Source organism: Chamaea fasciata, unplaced genomic scaffold (genome assembly GCF_029207755.1).
Source record: "Chamaea fasciata isolate MVZ Bird 193981 ecotype frontalis unplaced genomic scaffold, bChaFas1.0.hap1 SCAF_4, whole genome shotgun sequence".
Taxonomy (NCBI): Eukaryota; Metazoa; Chordata; class Aves; order Passeriformes; family Sylviidae; genus Chamaea; species Chamaea fasciata.
Window position 1 is genome coordinate 39249352 of NW_027094089.1, and position 14333 is coordinate 39263684.

At 50.8% G+C, this 14333-nt stretch overlaps 2 protein-coding genes across 2 annotated transcripts in view; both read right to left on the reverse strand.

The window, feature by feature from the left end:
- Positions 1-486: 486 nt before the first annotated feature.
- Positions 487-7168, reverse strand: LOC136289035 (serine/threonine-protein kinase PAK 3-like). Its single transcript, XM_066182502.1, has 12 exons — positions 7099-7168; positions 5849-5886; positions 5318-5440; positions 4194-4335; positions 3755-3818; positions 3089-3137; positions 2679-2791; positions 2302-2419; positions 1806-1905; positions 1329-1525; positions 1098-1235; positions 487-853 (listed from the first exon to the last, which is right to left on the reverse strand). The coding sequence occupies exons 1-12, from the start codon at positions 7166-7168 to the stop codon at positions 752-754; spliced, it is 1254 nt and encodes a 417-aa protein (XP_066038599.1). The 3' UTR covers positions 487-751.
- A 3768-nt stretch (positions 7169-10936) lies between these two features.
- The window catches only part of LOC136289036 (serine/threonine-protein kinase PAK 3-like), a 5162-nt gene continuing 1765 nt past the window's right edge, over positions 10937-14333 (reverse strand). Inside the window, exons 2-9 of the mRNA XM_066182503.1 lie at positions 14178-14241; positions 13512-13560; positions 13102-13214; positions 12725-12842; positions 12229-12328; positions 11752-11948; positions 11521-11658; positions 10937-11276 (exon numbers count right to left, since the gene is read on the reverse strand). Coding sequence (XP_066038600.1) covers positions 11175-11276; positions 11521-11658; positions 11752-11948; positions 12229-12328; positions 12725-12842; positions 13102-13214; positions 13512-13560; positions 14178-14241 — 881 coding nt within the window. The 3' untranslated portion in view covers positions 10937-11174. The remainder of the gene's footprint in view (positions 11277-11520; positions 11659-11751; positions 11949-12228; positions 12329-12724; positions 12843-13101; positions 13215-13511; positions 13561-14177; positions 14242-14333) is intronic.

The window sequence follows — 14333 nt, forward strand, 5'->3', positions numbered from 1 at the left end:
GCGGGAGCTGGGCCGGCCCTGCCTCGGCTTCGGCTTCTTCGGCGCTGCTCCTCTTGCTACAGTGTGACCCTGCACCCCCTGCCTGCCGGGACATCCTGCCCCTGCCTGCCGGGACACCCTGCCATCCCAGCTACCAGCCCGGGACTTTTCCACTGTTTCAGCTTGGTGCTCTGAGTGCTGCAGGTGCTGCAGGATCCTTCCTGCAGGGACACCGAAACCAAACTGCCCTGGGTTTTGTGAAACAAAGCCCTCAAGGTTCTTGGTACTGTTTTCGTTTGTTATTAACGCTGTAGTTGTTTGGTGGGGTTTTTTTGTGTGTTTGTTTGCTTTGTAATACATACGAGTAAAGAACTGCTATTCCTATTTCCCAAATCTTTGCCTAAGAGCCTCTGATTGTAAATTGATAATTGAAAAAGAAAAAAAAGGGGCGTGGGGGGGTTTACACTCTCCATTCCAAAGGAAACTTCAGTTGTTTTTTTTTTTTTTTTTATTCCCTGGCAGATACCTGTCTTCACAAACCAAGACAGCTTCCCTACATCAACAATACTCTTAGCTAAACAGGGATCTAACAATGAATCTTCCTACAGTCTACAGTCCTAACTAAAAACGTCTAAGCTAAGAAAATCACAAAACATTAGATTTCCTATCTATGGCACAGTTCCTCATCAAATCCAGGGGATGGCTGAATCTCTGCCTAAACACCACACATCCCCCTTTCACTCTTCTGAGCTGGTGAAGCACAAAGTCTTCCTCAGGCGCAAGTGTCTCCCCTCCATTCTTCCTGCACCTGCTTGGCTGAGATGATCAGAGCAGCCAGGCTGGAGGCAGGCTCGCCTGAGGTCACAAATGGATGCTGCCCAGAGGAAAAACAAAAAAGAAAGGAACCATTACTTTCCAAGATCACATCCTCACGGGCTCAAGCAGGATTCCTCAGCTACGAGAAAGACACACAAAGAGTACCCAGAGGACCATCCACCCCTCCACCTTCCTGTCCCAGACCTGTCTCACCCAGGCCCACGTGGCCTACAGTCCTCTCCATCCCTTCAGACAGGTGCCCTCAGCTCACAGGGCTTTTTTGCTGCTTTGCTTTCTCTTACCTGCAGGAGCTCCTGGGCACACCAGCGCCAGTCCTCATCTGCCTGCAGGCAGCAGTGGAGGAAGTCGCGCAGGAGAGCTGAGTGGTGCCTGGGGTTTTGCAGTTTTGGGGGCCCATTTCTTTCTATCAGTTCAAAAACCTACAAAAACCAGAAGAGGACACTCTACCTGCTGCTTTTCTAGCCACAACAGCTCTCTCCACACACACCCCCTCTTTTTAAGATGTGCCTTACCCTGAGAGGGGGTTCCCTCTGGTAAGGAGCTTCCCCTTCCACCATTTCCAGCCCCATGATCCCCAGGGACCAGATGTCCACTTTGGGGCCGTAAGCTTCTCCTCTCACCACTTCCGGTGCCATCCAGCTGGGAGTGCCAACTCTGGAGCTGCACTTGCTGTGCTCAGGGGTGACCTGAGCACAGAGACCAAAGTCAGCTGAGGAGAAAAACAAACCCTGTCAAAGCCAGCTACCACTGGCAAACCAGGCAAAAGCATCACCCACTCCAAGCCTGACAAGGCCATTGTGAATCTGCCTGGAAAAGCAGCAGTGCTCTGCTTCCACACAGCGGTAGCCAGGGAAAGGAGGCACTGGCTGCTTCCAAAATGCCCTCACGATTCACATATTGTCCAAGCAGCACTTCTGGGCATTTGGCAGTCACCCAAAATATTCCCACAGCACATGCTGGGAACAATGTGCCTGACCAGGGATACCCACCCAGTTTGACAGATCCGTCCATGCCCATGAGAACGTTGCTGCTTTTGACGTCTCTGTGGATGACTTGGCGGGAATGAAGGAAATGCAGTCCTTGCAGGCACTGAGAGAGAAAGGAGGGAGGGAAGGGTAAAAATCCAGGACTTGATTTCATCCCATAAGAAAGGAAAGGGCTTGATGAGATTGACAGCTTTCTCAGGGAGTTGTGAGCGCAGCATCATGGTGCTGTCAAGAGGATGAGCTTGCCGGAAACAAGTGAAACCACGTGAGTGAATGGGCATGAGTGTCAGAGGACAGAGGGTATGTAAGAGTGCAAGAGCAGACCTAAGAAGTGCAGGGTCAACGGCAGACAGTTCACTTCAGATGCTCTTTCTTCGTCTTGTGTCGTGACAGCAGCACCAAACCAAACCCGGGAGCAAGGAATCTCTGCTCTTCCTACCCACCAGTTGACAAAGACCATCCTGTGCAGGCCAGGGGAAGCACAAGCGGGATCCCTCACCTCCCGACAGATAGCGCCTATCTGTCCTTCCTCCAGGTACACTGCCCTGAGTACATCAAACAACGTGCCACCGTCCATGAACTCCATTGCTAGCCAGACTTCCTCATTGACCAGGTAGCTGAAAGAAGAAGACCATGGCATGGAGAGAGAGGAATGGGCACAGCTCAGTCACCCAAAGGCGTGACCCAGATTCTTGCAACTCTTCTCCAAGCTACATATGCCAGGAAAGGTTATTGCACGCCAGGCGCAACCTACTCCTGGGTACTGGGCACAAGTAGAGAAAACAGAAACAGCTCCATTTTCTGCCACTGGCCAAAGGGGTTTCTCATTTCTGGCTTGCACTATCTAAAGGAATACTGACATGAGAATACCCCAACCTGTCTAAGTAGGTAACAATATTGGGATTCCTGTTGTCCCTCATGACCAGGATTTCACTGACAGCCAGCTCCTCGGACATGTCCTCTTGAAGCATCATTTTCTTGATGGCCACCTAAAAGGACATTGAAGACCGTTAACTTGACAAGTTGCTCCTTGCACGAGATCACAAGGAAGACAGAGCGAGCGCTTGTGCAATGACGCAGCTGAGCCTTGCTACTAGGCAGCAGAACTTAGGAGAAGCACCAAAGCCCATCCCAAATGAACTCTACACACTGAGCCAAGTCTGTGCTTCAGAGGAACAGCCCCTGCTGTAGAGACGGAGAGGCCTCCCAAAGCTCCAGCCATGGCTCAAAGCAGCATGGAAAGCACCCCAGAGTGGCAAAATCTGCCGGTGGTGTTGGCATTTTACCTGTTGTCCTGTGCTGGTGTCAACGGCTTTATAAACAGCTCCAAACCCCCTAGAAAGAAAACGGCAGCAGAAAAAGCCCCTTAGTCCCTGGCAGTAAAAGCAAACCTATGCACGAGGTGTCCCCAGACTGCCTGCAGTCTTTAGAAAATGCCTAGCTGCAGCACCTCTGCAGGCAATAGCACATCAGCCTGCCAGCCCTCTGCCATGCAGGTGTCCAAGAGAGCACCAAGGTGCAACATGAAGACCAAGGGCTGCTGCAGATCTCCAAGGAACATGCCCAGTTAGCTCCTCACCAAACCTCAGTGGGGCTCTCTCTGTGTGCCTGTGTGCATGTATAGGTGCAAATGTTGGAGAAGACTAACTTTGAAAACACTGTCTTTGAGAGCTGTTTTCTGGCAGCTCTTGTGTGGCAAGCTGCTCTTCTAGGCCATAAAGCTTCGGGGGCAGGAAATCTGCCAGGTCCTGCTCCTTGCCACAAGCGAGACCTTGCCAGCATCACTTCGTCTTTGATGATGCCTTCTTGACTGCTCTTGACTGAGCAGTCCTGAGAGGTGGCAGGAGGTAAAGCCAGAGTCTGACCATGTTTGGAGCTTGCCTGACTTCCTGCTTGATAATTGCACCAGTGAAAGGCCCACGGTTTTGTACAAAAGCAAGTGTCACACTTACCCTTGTCCAAGTTCTTTAAGCAGCGTGTATTTGTTCTTTGGCTCGCCCAGACTCACGATACTCCCTGAAAGACAAAAGCAATGCATGACGCTCACTTTCAAACAGAGATGCCGCTCCCCAGACCATCCAAAATGAAGTCCCACTGTCAGGAGCTTGAGAACTCCCAGGGGGCATGGTCATTCGCTGAGTACCAGCCTTCTGCTTAGCCAAAAATATCTTTGCTTTTGTCTTTGGCACAGAAGGTAGCCCAGGCAGAGCCAAGCCAGGCCCAGCTGCCCTCAGAGGCAGCAGGAACACCCTGAGTGCTCTCTTGCTGCCTGAAAGAACAATAGCTTCTGTAGAGAGGCCTAAGTGCCTCTGAGACACTAAACCCAGGAGGAACTTCTGAGACAAGCAGACAACACACTGCTCTAGCAGACCAGAAATACACCAGACATACTCAGTCTCTTCAGGCTCTGCTCCTCCCTCGTCTCGGGCTGCTGGGGTGGGCTGCTGGATGAAGTGCCGGCAGCTGGGGGAGTGCCGGCTGCTTCAGGTGATGCTGCTCTGGCGGCATGTTGAATTGCAGAGTGCGAGTCGAGCTGGACAAGAAAGGATTGCCTGTCAGAAGGCTGGCTGGCACAGATGCTCCGGAGAGCACATCGCAAAAGCAAGGCCTTAGGAAGATGCTGTCTGCCACCCTCAGGCCTCCTCAGCTCACACGTTTTGGATGTCCCTTACTCGAAGGCAATGAGAAAATCCCAAGGGCTACTGCGATACAGCAGCTCATGGCCAGTTCCAGGCTACATTTTATCGGCTTTGCTGCAAGAAGACTGCAGCAAGGTTTTGACACGGTTGCAATGATCAAGAAAGAGATTGGAGCAGGGTCCCAGAGCCTTGTTTCTTTCCTCCTCCTGAGTTCTCCTGAGCAATGAAATCATCCTTGAGTCGGCCCGGAAGTGTCTGACCCGAAGGCCAGAGCATGTCCCTTTTCTGATCTGTTTTACTGATTTCCCCTCGGTATTTCAGGCTTTAGGGAGCAGCTCTTCGGAGCTGCGTTCCTACCCTTCCAAGACCCACCTGCCATTTACAATGGGGAACTGTGTAGGATTCTCCTCACCAAACTCTGTTCTGATCACATGAAAGTGAAGTGCAGTCTCTGTTGAACCTGAAGCTAATTAGCCCATGGAGAGGGGTAGGTCCCCTCCAGGGGCCAGCTGTCTCCCAAGTATCCTGCAAAGCTGTGAACTATGTCTTTGGACTGCTCTGTCCACTGACCACAGACAGCCTGCACTGACACTGGGCACCAGAGACTCACTTCTACACAGGGAATAATTTCATGCTGCCTCTTGTCTGATCCCAAGAGACATTCTCGGGCCCTCTCAGCATCCCAGCAAAGTGATGCTTAAAAGTCAAAGTTCAGAAGCCATTAGCCAGGGCTCCGTGGCTTGGCTGAAGCAGCACTAGGTCATGGCAGACCCACAGCCCCCAGCATCTTCAGCCATGAGCACCAAGGCCTGGATCATCTGAAACTTGAAGCTTGGCCCTGCACCAAAGGCAGTGCCAGCCACAGGTGTCACTTACTGGCTCTGCACGTTCAGGCTGTGAAGGGACGGCAGCTGGAGTTTTGACGTTGTTATGCTCCTCTTCAGCCTCTTCCTCAACAAGAGAGGGAATCAGAGGAGGTGCTGACCCTGCTGTTGAGCCCTGCAGACAGATAGCAGTGAGAGAGACTGGGAACAGCCAATTCTTTAGGACCTGGTTCCTATTGAGCTAGCTAAGCACCAGGACTAAGGGGATATCATAGACTTTGATACCAGTGGGATTCTGAGTCATAAAAACCTTATAAAGATGGGTGAATTAGGTGGCACTCTATCTTGCTGTGCATTCCATCTTCCACCTGGGCTAGAATCAGCAAGACACCTTTTGGGCTGCCACACTTGGCTCCCACCTCTTGAGAGGTTCTCCCTTTGCTACTGCTGATGCCAAGAGCCATTTGGGCTTTCTTTCAGCCTCCCAGGCTGGCACTCAACATCCTATTGCAACAGGCCAAGCTCACACCTTGCTCCACACTTCTTACACACCAGCCAAGTCAGAGGTTCCTTTGCCACTCACCAAAGGACAGGCTTGTCTCCATCTGCGTGTGAGGTGACCTGCAGCGAGAAAGAGAAAAGGAACCAGATGCACTTAGAAAAGTGCCTGTAATGTGTAGTCCCACAGGACAAGTCAGTCTTAACAGAGAGCATTTCCCTTTCCCAACATCCCTCCAGGAGCAATAGTCCTTTCCCATAGCAAGCAAGAGAACAACCAGGACAGCATGCTAGGTTCTGCCTGCGTTTGGGCCTCTTTGGCCAGGAGAGAAATGGAAACAGAGCCATGGAAATGCCAGTTGTTCTTTGACGGTCATGACTTCTGCTCAGCCCAAAAGCACGAGCAGCTTTTACCTCCTCTCTTTCCTGCATTTTATAAATTTTGGAATTAATTGCATGCACTAATTCCCACCAATTTGCTGAAGACGCTACCCCAGGAAAGCTTCACCTCAGGGCCACCTAGCTGTGGTGGTTCTCTGCAGAAGCAGCCTGGGAACAGCTCCTGCGATCAGCAGCAAAGCCTAACTAGTCTGGAGTTTGTGCTTCAACACCAAGGGAATTGCTATCTTGGCAAACCATAAATGGTCAAGTCAGACAGCCAAGGCTTCTAATGGCAGAATCTGGAGCAAAAAGATGCTTTCCCTCACTCCTGGAGAGAACCACAGGGTTTTTAGAGGTACTTCTGAGGATCTTTCCTTAGAGTCTGTAACTTGCAGGTTGAAGCAGCAAGCTGAGGAAATGACAGACTCCACTGCCGTGCACTCTCCACCCTCCCCCTAGTACAGACACCCCCTTTTGCAGCTGATGCTTTTGGCAGGAGCTTTAGCAAGGTGCTGGCACCTTAATGGCAATTTTCTTCCCAAATAAACTGGGTCACTACATGGGCATAAGGAGCAGAGTGAAGCAAGAGCCAGGTGATGATACCCCCAGGATAAACCTTTCCTTACGTGTCAGGTGGGTCAGGTAGAAGCCAGAATATACCACAGAAAAAACAGTGCAAACCACGGCACAGACTTGCCCAATCATTTAGCAGTGCTGTGCAGGTTTGCACACTGAATGACACCCAAAGGGAAAAACTCAGACTCCTGTCGCGGTGCAGGCCGTCTGCTGAGAGTTCCTTGATCACAAGGATCCTCCTGCACCAAGCGAGCAGAAGAGCTGCTCTCCAATAGTGAGGCCTTGCGCACACTGGGACAACGTTGTGCTGGCAGCACAGTGACGTGGCACTGCTCCCTTGACATCACAATAGCAGCCGCTCTGGCTTTGTTGCCGTACTTGTGGCCAGCAACCGAATCTTCTGTGCGGCTGATGCAGAAGAAAAGCCTGGGAAGTTCTCCTCAGTCATGAAACAGCAGAAAAAAAATGCTTACAGTCCATAATCCAGTGCTCAAAGCTTCCCAGGCTAGCTCAGAAAACAGTGATCCTGCAGGTCCCTCACCCCCGTGAGAACCCTGGGAAGGAACAAGGATGGAAAGAAAGCAAAGCAAACATGACTTCTGGTCCCCAAGGCCATGACTGAAAGCAAGTGCGCTTCTTCCAGCTGGCATCTTAGTTGGTTCTGAAGAGCCTAACTTCTACCATGATACTTAGGGGACAAAAGAAACAAATGGAATAAATTTCCAGGAGTATTGCAGTGTGCAGTTGCTTCTTGAGCACATAAGTGCGTGCTGACCCTTGCTCTGACTCACTTTGGAGCTTTGTGGCAGGGAGATGTTGGCTTATCTCCTGACACAGAGCTCCTCTCTTCTTCCCACTTGCTGTTTCCCTGACAAATTCACGTCAGAGAACATCCAGAAGAGCTGTCCAGTGATTCTTGGGCTGCCACAGTTTTGTTGTGTTGGAGCTCTGGCAGCCGCCACTGCTCTGCAATGCCCTGCAAATCTCGGGGCCCAAGGGAGGCCCCTTTTGAACAGACAAAAACCCGCAGTCTCACAGATGTTTTCCCAGGCTCTGTGCTCCCTGTAAGATTCCTTGCAGACTTTTGGATAGTCACATGCCAACTGCTAAAATGCGATGCAGTTGCTCCCTTCCTTTGTAATATCCCAAGTTAAACCCAGGAGCCAGCTTAAAAGAGGAAAAATGGACTGGCCGGGAGAGGGGAAAAAGTGCATGCAACTCCTCTGGAAATCAACTCTGTTCACCTGTGGAATAACGATCCTAGGCTTAGCTCGCTTTCCTGGTCACACAGCACAGACACAGCCTTTGCTGCTGGACAGCACAGTGTAGTGTCTTTCAGGAGCTTTACATTGGGCTCTTCACACATGGGACGCTGAGGGTGGCATTTGAAAATGGATGCAATTGCTGAAAGGCTCAGTTCTACCTTGAAATTCTCTTGCTGAAAACCTGGAGTAGTTACCCAGGCGAGTTCCCTCAATTTGAAAGCATCTCTTTTTCCCCATTTCCTAGGCAGCTCACATCAACCAGCCAACTGTAGGGCTTAGTGGAGGACGAATGACACTTTAGGATGGAAAGCCAAGTGTAGGGCGTCAGACCCCCTTGAGTAGAGCATTTGGGTGCCCCAAAGGTTTAAGAGGGGAGCGTTAGGAAGATATGCCATTTCAGCCCTCCTTTACTCTTCCATGCAAAGTGATGGCCAGGACAGGGGCACAAGCAGGGCCTGGTTCCTCCTGTCCCGCCGTGAGGTGCAGCTGGAACTGGGGGATGCCAGGGCACAGGGGACAACATCTCGAAAGGGCAGGTGGACTGGGGTGGGGCAGCCATCAGTGGGAGCATTGGGTGGGCCACTCAATGTCACTGACAGTTTCCTGAGAAATTGAAAAGACGTCTGAATGAAAAGTCTCTGAATCTTCTGTCAGAAGGTTTCTGCCGCCCTCCGCCCAGATTGGTATCGGATCTCCTGGTGAACTGTGAAGATGTGGTCAGCCCATGCTTAATGGGCCGTTTCCCAGTTATCTCTCTGGCAGATGTCGAGGTAACACCTTTGGACTGTGAAAAGACTGTGGTATGCAAAGAGATGCCCTGGAACTGTTTCCAGGAATTCAGGGGTTTTTACATTCTACTGCAAAGTTTTAATACACACAATTTTAATCCACGAATTTAAAACTATGTATCTATTACAATAGCCGTGGACAAGCAACAGATACACTGAAACTGAGTGAAGAGGAAGGAGACTTGCAAATTAAATTAAAAGCTGAACAGAAAGTTTCTCTACTTTTCTCACTTAGTTCAACTTTTAAATGGCAAAACGTAGGAGTATATCAACTTTTTTCTAATAATTCTAGAATAAAGAAGATCAATAGTGTGTACTCCTGCTTACATAAAGTAAAGCAGAAGAAGCCATTAGACTAAGAAAAATTTTGCTTAGAAGAAGGCTGAGGCAACCTTAGGGGTAGGAGGAGTGGGGAGGCATGGAAATCGGGCCTGTGGGCACCACTCAAGGAGCATCCCCAGTCCGTGAGCAGCCCCTTGCTGTGGGTGTCCCAGCAGATGGAGTCCAAACCGAGCCACAGCGTGGTGGGGAAAGTGCCAGGGCAGTGAGCTGGGCGTAGCAGGGGCTCCTCCATCAGACTGGTCGCTGACAGGTGTGACATGTTGTGTGCATGTCCAACACCAGGCCAACAGCGGCCTGGCCCAGGTGTGGGAAGAGGCCAAGGATGTAGCAGAGTGAGACTGGGACTATGCAGGAGGCCCTCGTGTCTGCACACACTCGTGGGGGATGAGGCTGGCTCAGAGGGTTTCTGGGGTAGGTCTGTGGTGAAAAAAGGAGAAATGGGGAGCAGGGAGGAAGAGCCGGATGTCACTATGAGAATGCCATTACATCCCACAGGTGACATAGTGAGAGGAGGGCAGGAACAAAATGGTGATTCCTGATGACCACCCTGACATCTTTGGGACAAGAGGCACAGGAAGGACTGCACATCTGCCTGCTGGTGTTGTCCTGAATGTGAGCTCATTGCTGGGTGCACATTGCCCGGGAATCTCTCTCAGCTGCCCATGGGCATTCCCCAGTTCGGGTGGGCAAAGCTGCTCACCTCAGCATGTTTTTTGGGCCTCTGACAGGGACTGTCCAGCTTACCTACAGCACAGCAAGGAAGTATGTCTTCCAACACTGTGGATATTTTAGAGTTTTATTGCCAGCCCAGCTAAAACAAAATATTCTCTAGCTATTTCTACATCTTCATCATTCTGTCCTCTGGGTGGCCTGCTTAGGTTGACAACTCAGAGCGTATGCCTGGTCCAGTTCTGCTGAGTCACAACTTCTTCTTTGATAGCCTAAATCTTTGCATTACAGTTCATTCACTTCTCCTCAAAAGGATACTTCTGAGCTTCTGTTGGGGGTTAGGTTTGTTCCTTCTTTCTCTAAAGAATTTTTTCCCCATAAGTTACCAAGGAGACCAAGTGTTGGATACTTGAGAGTACTTAACCAAAACAAAGAGGTGGACAAAGTTGGAAGGAGGAGATAACGCAGGTAAAGGACAGAGCTGGAGGCAGCTGCGGGCTCTTCTCTTCTTTTTTCGGCGTTCGGGGAGAGAGAGAACGGCTGTTGCTGGCTGGAAGAGTTTCACTGTGGCCAAAGGGATCCAGTCCTGGGAAATCTACTATCACCGGTTCGACCTGAATCCTGAGTTTTCTCTTTCACCCGCGGGAGCTGGGCCGGCCCTGCCTCGGCTTCGGCTTCTTCGGCGCTGCTCCTCTTGCTACAGTGTGACCCTGCACCCCCTGCCTGCCGGGACATCCTGCCCCTGCCTGCTGGGACACCCTGCCATCCCAGCTACCAGCCCGGGACTTTTCCACTGTTTCAGCTTGGTGCTCTGAGTGCTGCAGGTGCTGCAGGATCCTTCCTGCAGGGACACCGAAACCAAACTGCCCTGGGTTTTGTGAAACAAAGCCCTCAAGGTTCTTGGTACTGTTTTCGTTTGTTATTAACGCTGTAGTTGTTTGGTGGGGTTTTTTTGTGTGTTTGTTTGCTTTGTAATACATACGAGTAAAGAACTGCTATTCCTATTTCCCAAATCTTTGCCTAAGAGCCTCTGATTGTAAATTGATAATTGAAAAAGAAAAAAAAGGGGCGTGGGGGGGTTTACACTCTCCATTCCAAAGGAAACTTCAGTTGTTTTTTTTTTTTTTTATTCCCTGGCAGATACCTGTCTTCACAAACCAAGACAGCTTCCCTACATCAACAATACTCTTAGCTAAACAGGGATCTAACAATGAATCTTCCTACAGTCTACAGTCCTAACTAAAAACGTCTAAGCTAAGAAAATCACAAAACATTAGATTTCCTATCTATGGCACAGTTCCTCATCAAATCCAGGGGATGGCTGAATCTCTGCCTAAACACCACACATCCCCCTTTCACTCTTCTGAGCTGGTGAAGCACAAAGTCTTCCTCAGGCGCAAGTGTCTCCCCTCCATTCTTCCTGCACCTGCTTGGCTGAGATGATCAGAGCAGCCAGGCTGGAGGCAGGCTCGCCTGAGGTCACAAATGGATGCTGCCCAGAGGAAAAACAAAAAAGAAAGGAACCATTACTTTCCAAGATCACATCCTCACGGGCTCAAGCAGGATTCCTCAGCTACGAGAAAGACACACAAAGAGTACCCAGAGGACCATCCACCCCTCCACCTTCCTGTCCCAGACCTGTCTCACCCAGGCCCACGTGGCCTACAGTCCTCTCCATCCCTTCAGACAGGTGCCCTCAGCTCACAGGGCTTTTTTGCTGCTTTGCTTTCTCTTACCTGCAGGAGCTCCTGGGCACACCAGCGCCAGTCCTCATCTGCCTGCAGGCAGCAGTGGAGGAAGTCGCGCAGGAGAGCTGAGTGGTGCCTGGGGTTTTGCAGTTTTGGGGGCCCATTTCTTTCTATCAGTTCAAAAACCTACAAAAACCAGAAGAGGACACTCTACCTGCTGCTTTTCTAGCCACAACAGCTCTCTCCACACACACCCCCTCTTTTTAAGATGTGCCTTACCCTGAGAGGGGGTTCCCTCTGGTAAGGAGCTTCCCCTTCCACCATTTCCAGCCCCATGATCCCCAGGGACCAGATGTCCACTTTGGGGCCGTAAGCTTCTCCTCTCACCACTTCCGGTGCCATCCAGCTGGGAGTGCCAACTCTGGAGCTGCACTTGCTGTGCTCAGGGGTGACCTGAGCACAGAGACCAAAGTCAGCTGAGGAGAAAAACAAACCCTGTCAAAGCCAGCTACCACTGGCAAACCAGGCAAAAGCATCACCCACTCCAAGCCTGACAAGGCCATTGTGAATCTGCCTGGAAAAGCAGCAGTGCTCTGCTTCCACACAGCGGTAGCCAGGGAAAGGAGGCACTGGCTGCTTCCAAAATGCCCTCACGATTCACATATTGTCCAAGCAGCACTTCTGGGCATTTGGCAGTCACCCAAAATATTCCCACAGCACATGCTGGGAACAATGTGCCTGACCAGGGATACCCACCCAGTTTGACAGATCCGTCCATGCCCATGAGAACGTTGCTGCTTTTGACGTCTCTGTGGATGACTTGGCGGGAATGAAGGAAATGCAGTCCTTGCAGGCACTGAGAGAGAAAGGAGGGAGGGAAGGGTAAAAATCCAGGACTTGATTTCATCCCATAAGAAAGGAAAGGGCTTGATGAGATTGACAGCTTTCTCAGGGAGTTGTGAGCGCAGCATCATGGTGCTGTCAAGAGGATGAGCTTGCCGGAAACAAGTGAAACCACGTGAGTGAATGGGCATGAGTGTCAGAGGACAGAGGGTATGTAAGAGTGCAAGAGCAGACCTAAGAAGTGCAGGGTCAACGGCAGACAGTTCACTTCAGATGCTCTTTCTTCGTCTTGTGTCGTGACAGCAGCACCAAACCAAACCCGGGAGCAAGGAATCTCTGCTCTTCCTACCCACCAGTTGACAAAGACCATCCTGTGCAGGCCAGGGGAAGCACAAGCGGGATCCCTCACCTCCCGACAGATAGCGCCTATCTGTCCTTCCTCCAGGTACACTGCCCTGAGTACATCAAACAACGTGCCACCGTCCATGAACTCCATTGCTAGCCAGACTTCCTCATTGACCAGGTAGCTGAAAGAAGAAGACCATGGCATGGAGAGAGAGGAATGGGCACAGCTCAGTCACCCAAAGGCGTGACCCAGATTCTTGCAACTCTTCTCCAAGCTACATATGCCAGGAAAGGTTATTGCACGCCAGGCGCAACCTACTCCTGGGTACCGGGCACAAGTAGAGAAAACAGAAACAGCTCCATTTTCTGCCACTGGCCAAAGGGGTTTCTCATTTCTGGCTTGCACTATCTAAAGGAATACTGACATGAGAATACCCCAACCTGTCTAAGTAGGTAACAATATTGGGATTCCTGTTGTCCCTCATGACCAGGATTTCACTGACAGCCAGCTCCTCGGACATGTCCTCTTGAAGCATCATTTTCTTGATGGCCACCTAAAAGGACATTGAAGACCGTTAACTTGACAAGTTGCTCCTTGCACGAGATCACAAGGAAGACAGAGCGAGCGCTTGTGCAATGACGCAGCTGAGCCTTGCTACTAGGCAGCAGAACTTAGGAGAAGCACCAAAGCCCATCCCAAATGCACTCTACACACTGAGCCAAGTCTGTGCTTCAGAGGAACAGCCCCTGCTGTAGAGACGGAGAGGCCTCCCAAAGCTCCAGCCATGGCTCAAAGCAGCATGGAAAGCACCCCAGAGTGGCAAAATCTGCCGGTGGTGTTGGCATTTTACCTGTTGTCCTGTGCTGGTGTCAACGGCTTTATAAACAGCTCCAAACCCCCTAGAAAGAAAACGGCAGCAGAAAAAGCCCCTTAGTCCCTGGCAGTAAAAGCAAACCTATGCACGAGGTGTCCCCAGACTGCCTGCAGTCTTTAGAAAATGCCTAGCTGCAGCACCTCTGCAGGCAATAGCACATCAGCCTGCCAGCCCTCTGCCATGCAGGTGTCCAAGAGAACACCCAGGTGCAACATGAAGACCAAGGGCTGCTGCAGATCTCCAAGGAACATGCCCAGTTAGCTCCTCACCAAACCTCAGTGGGGCTCTCTCTGTGTGCCTGTGTGCATGTATAGGCGCAAATGTTGGAGAAGACTAACTTTGAAAACACTGTCTTTGAGAGCTGTTTTCTGGCAGCTCTTGTGCGGCAAGCTGCTCTTCTAGGCCATAAAGCTTCGGGGGCAGGAAATCTGCCAGGTCCTGCTCCTTGCCACAAGCGAGACCTTGCCAGCATCACTTCGTCTTTGATGATGCCTTCTTGACTGCTCTTGACTGAGCAGTCCTGAGAGGTGGCAGGAGGTAAAGCCAGAGTCTGACCATGTTTGGAGCTTGCCTGACTTCCTGCTTGATAATTGCACCAGTGAAAGGCCCACGGTTTTGTACAAAAGCAAGTGTCACACTTACCCTTGTCCAAGTTCTTTAAGCAGCGTGTATTTGTTCTTTGGCTCGCCCAGACTCACGATACTCCCTGAAAGACAAAAGCAATGCATGACGCTCACTTTCAAACAGAGATGCCGCTCCCCAGACCATCCAAAATGAAGTCCCACTGTCAGGAGCTTG

What these genes read in the sequence shown, in the direction of transcription:
- LOC136289035 (XM_066182502.1), bottom strand. Translation starts at nt 7,168, where the DNA reads ATGACTGAGGAGAACTTCCCAGGCTTTTCTTCTGCATCAGCCGCACAG. An exon ending in CTTAAAGAACTTGGACAAGG is followed by an intron (nt 3,138 to 3,754) that starts GTAAGTGTGACA and finishes TTTTCTTTCTAG; the next exon opens with GGGGTTTGGAGCTGTTTATA. An exon ending in GGACGGATCTGTCAAACTGG is followed by an intron (nt 1,526 to 1,805) that starts GTGGGTATCCCT and finishes TTTTCTCCTCAG; the next exon opens with CTGACTTTGGTCTCTGTGCT.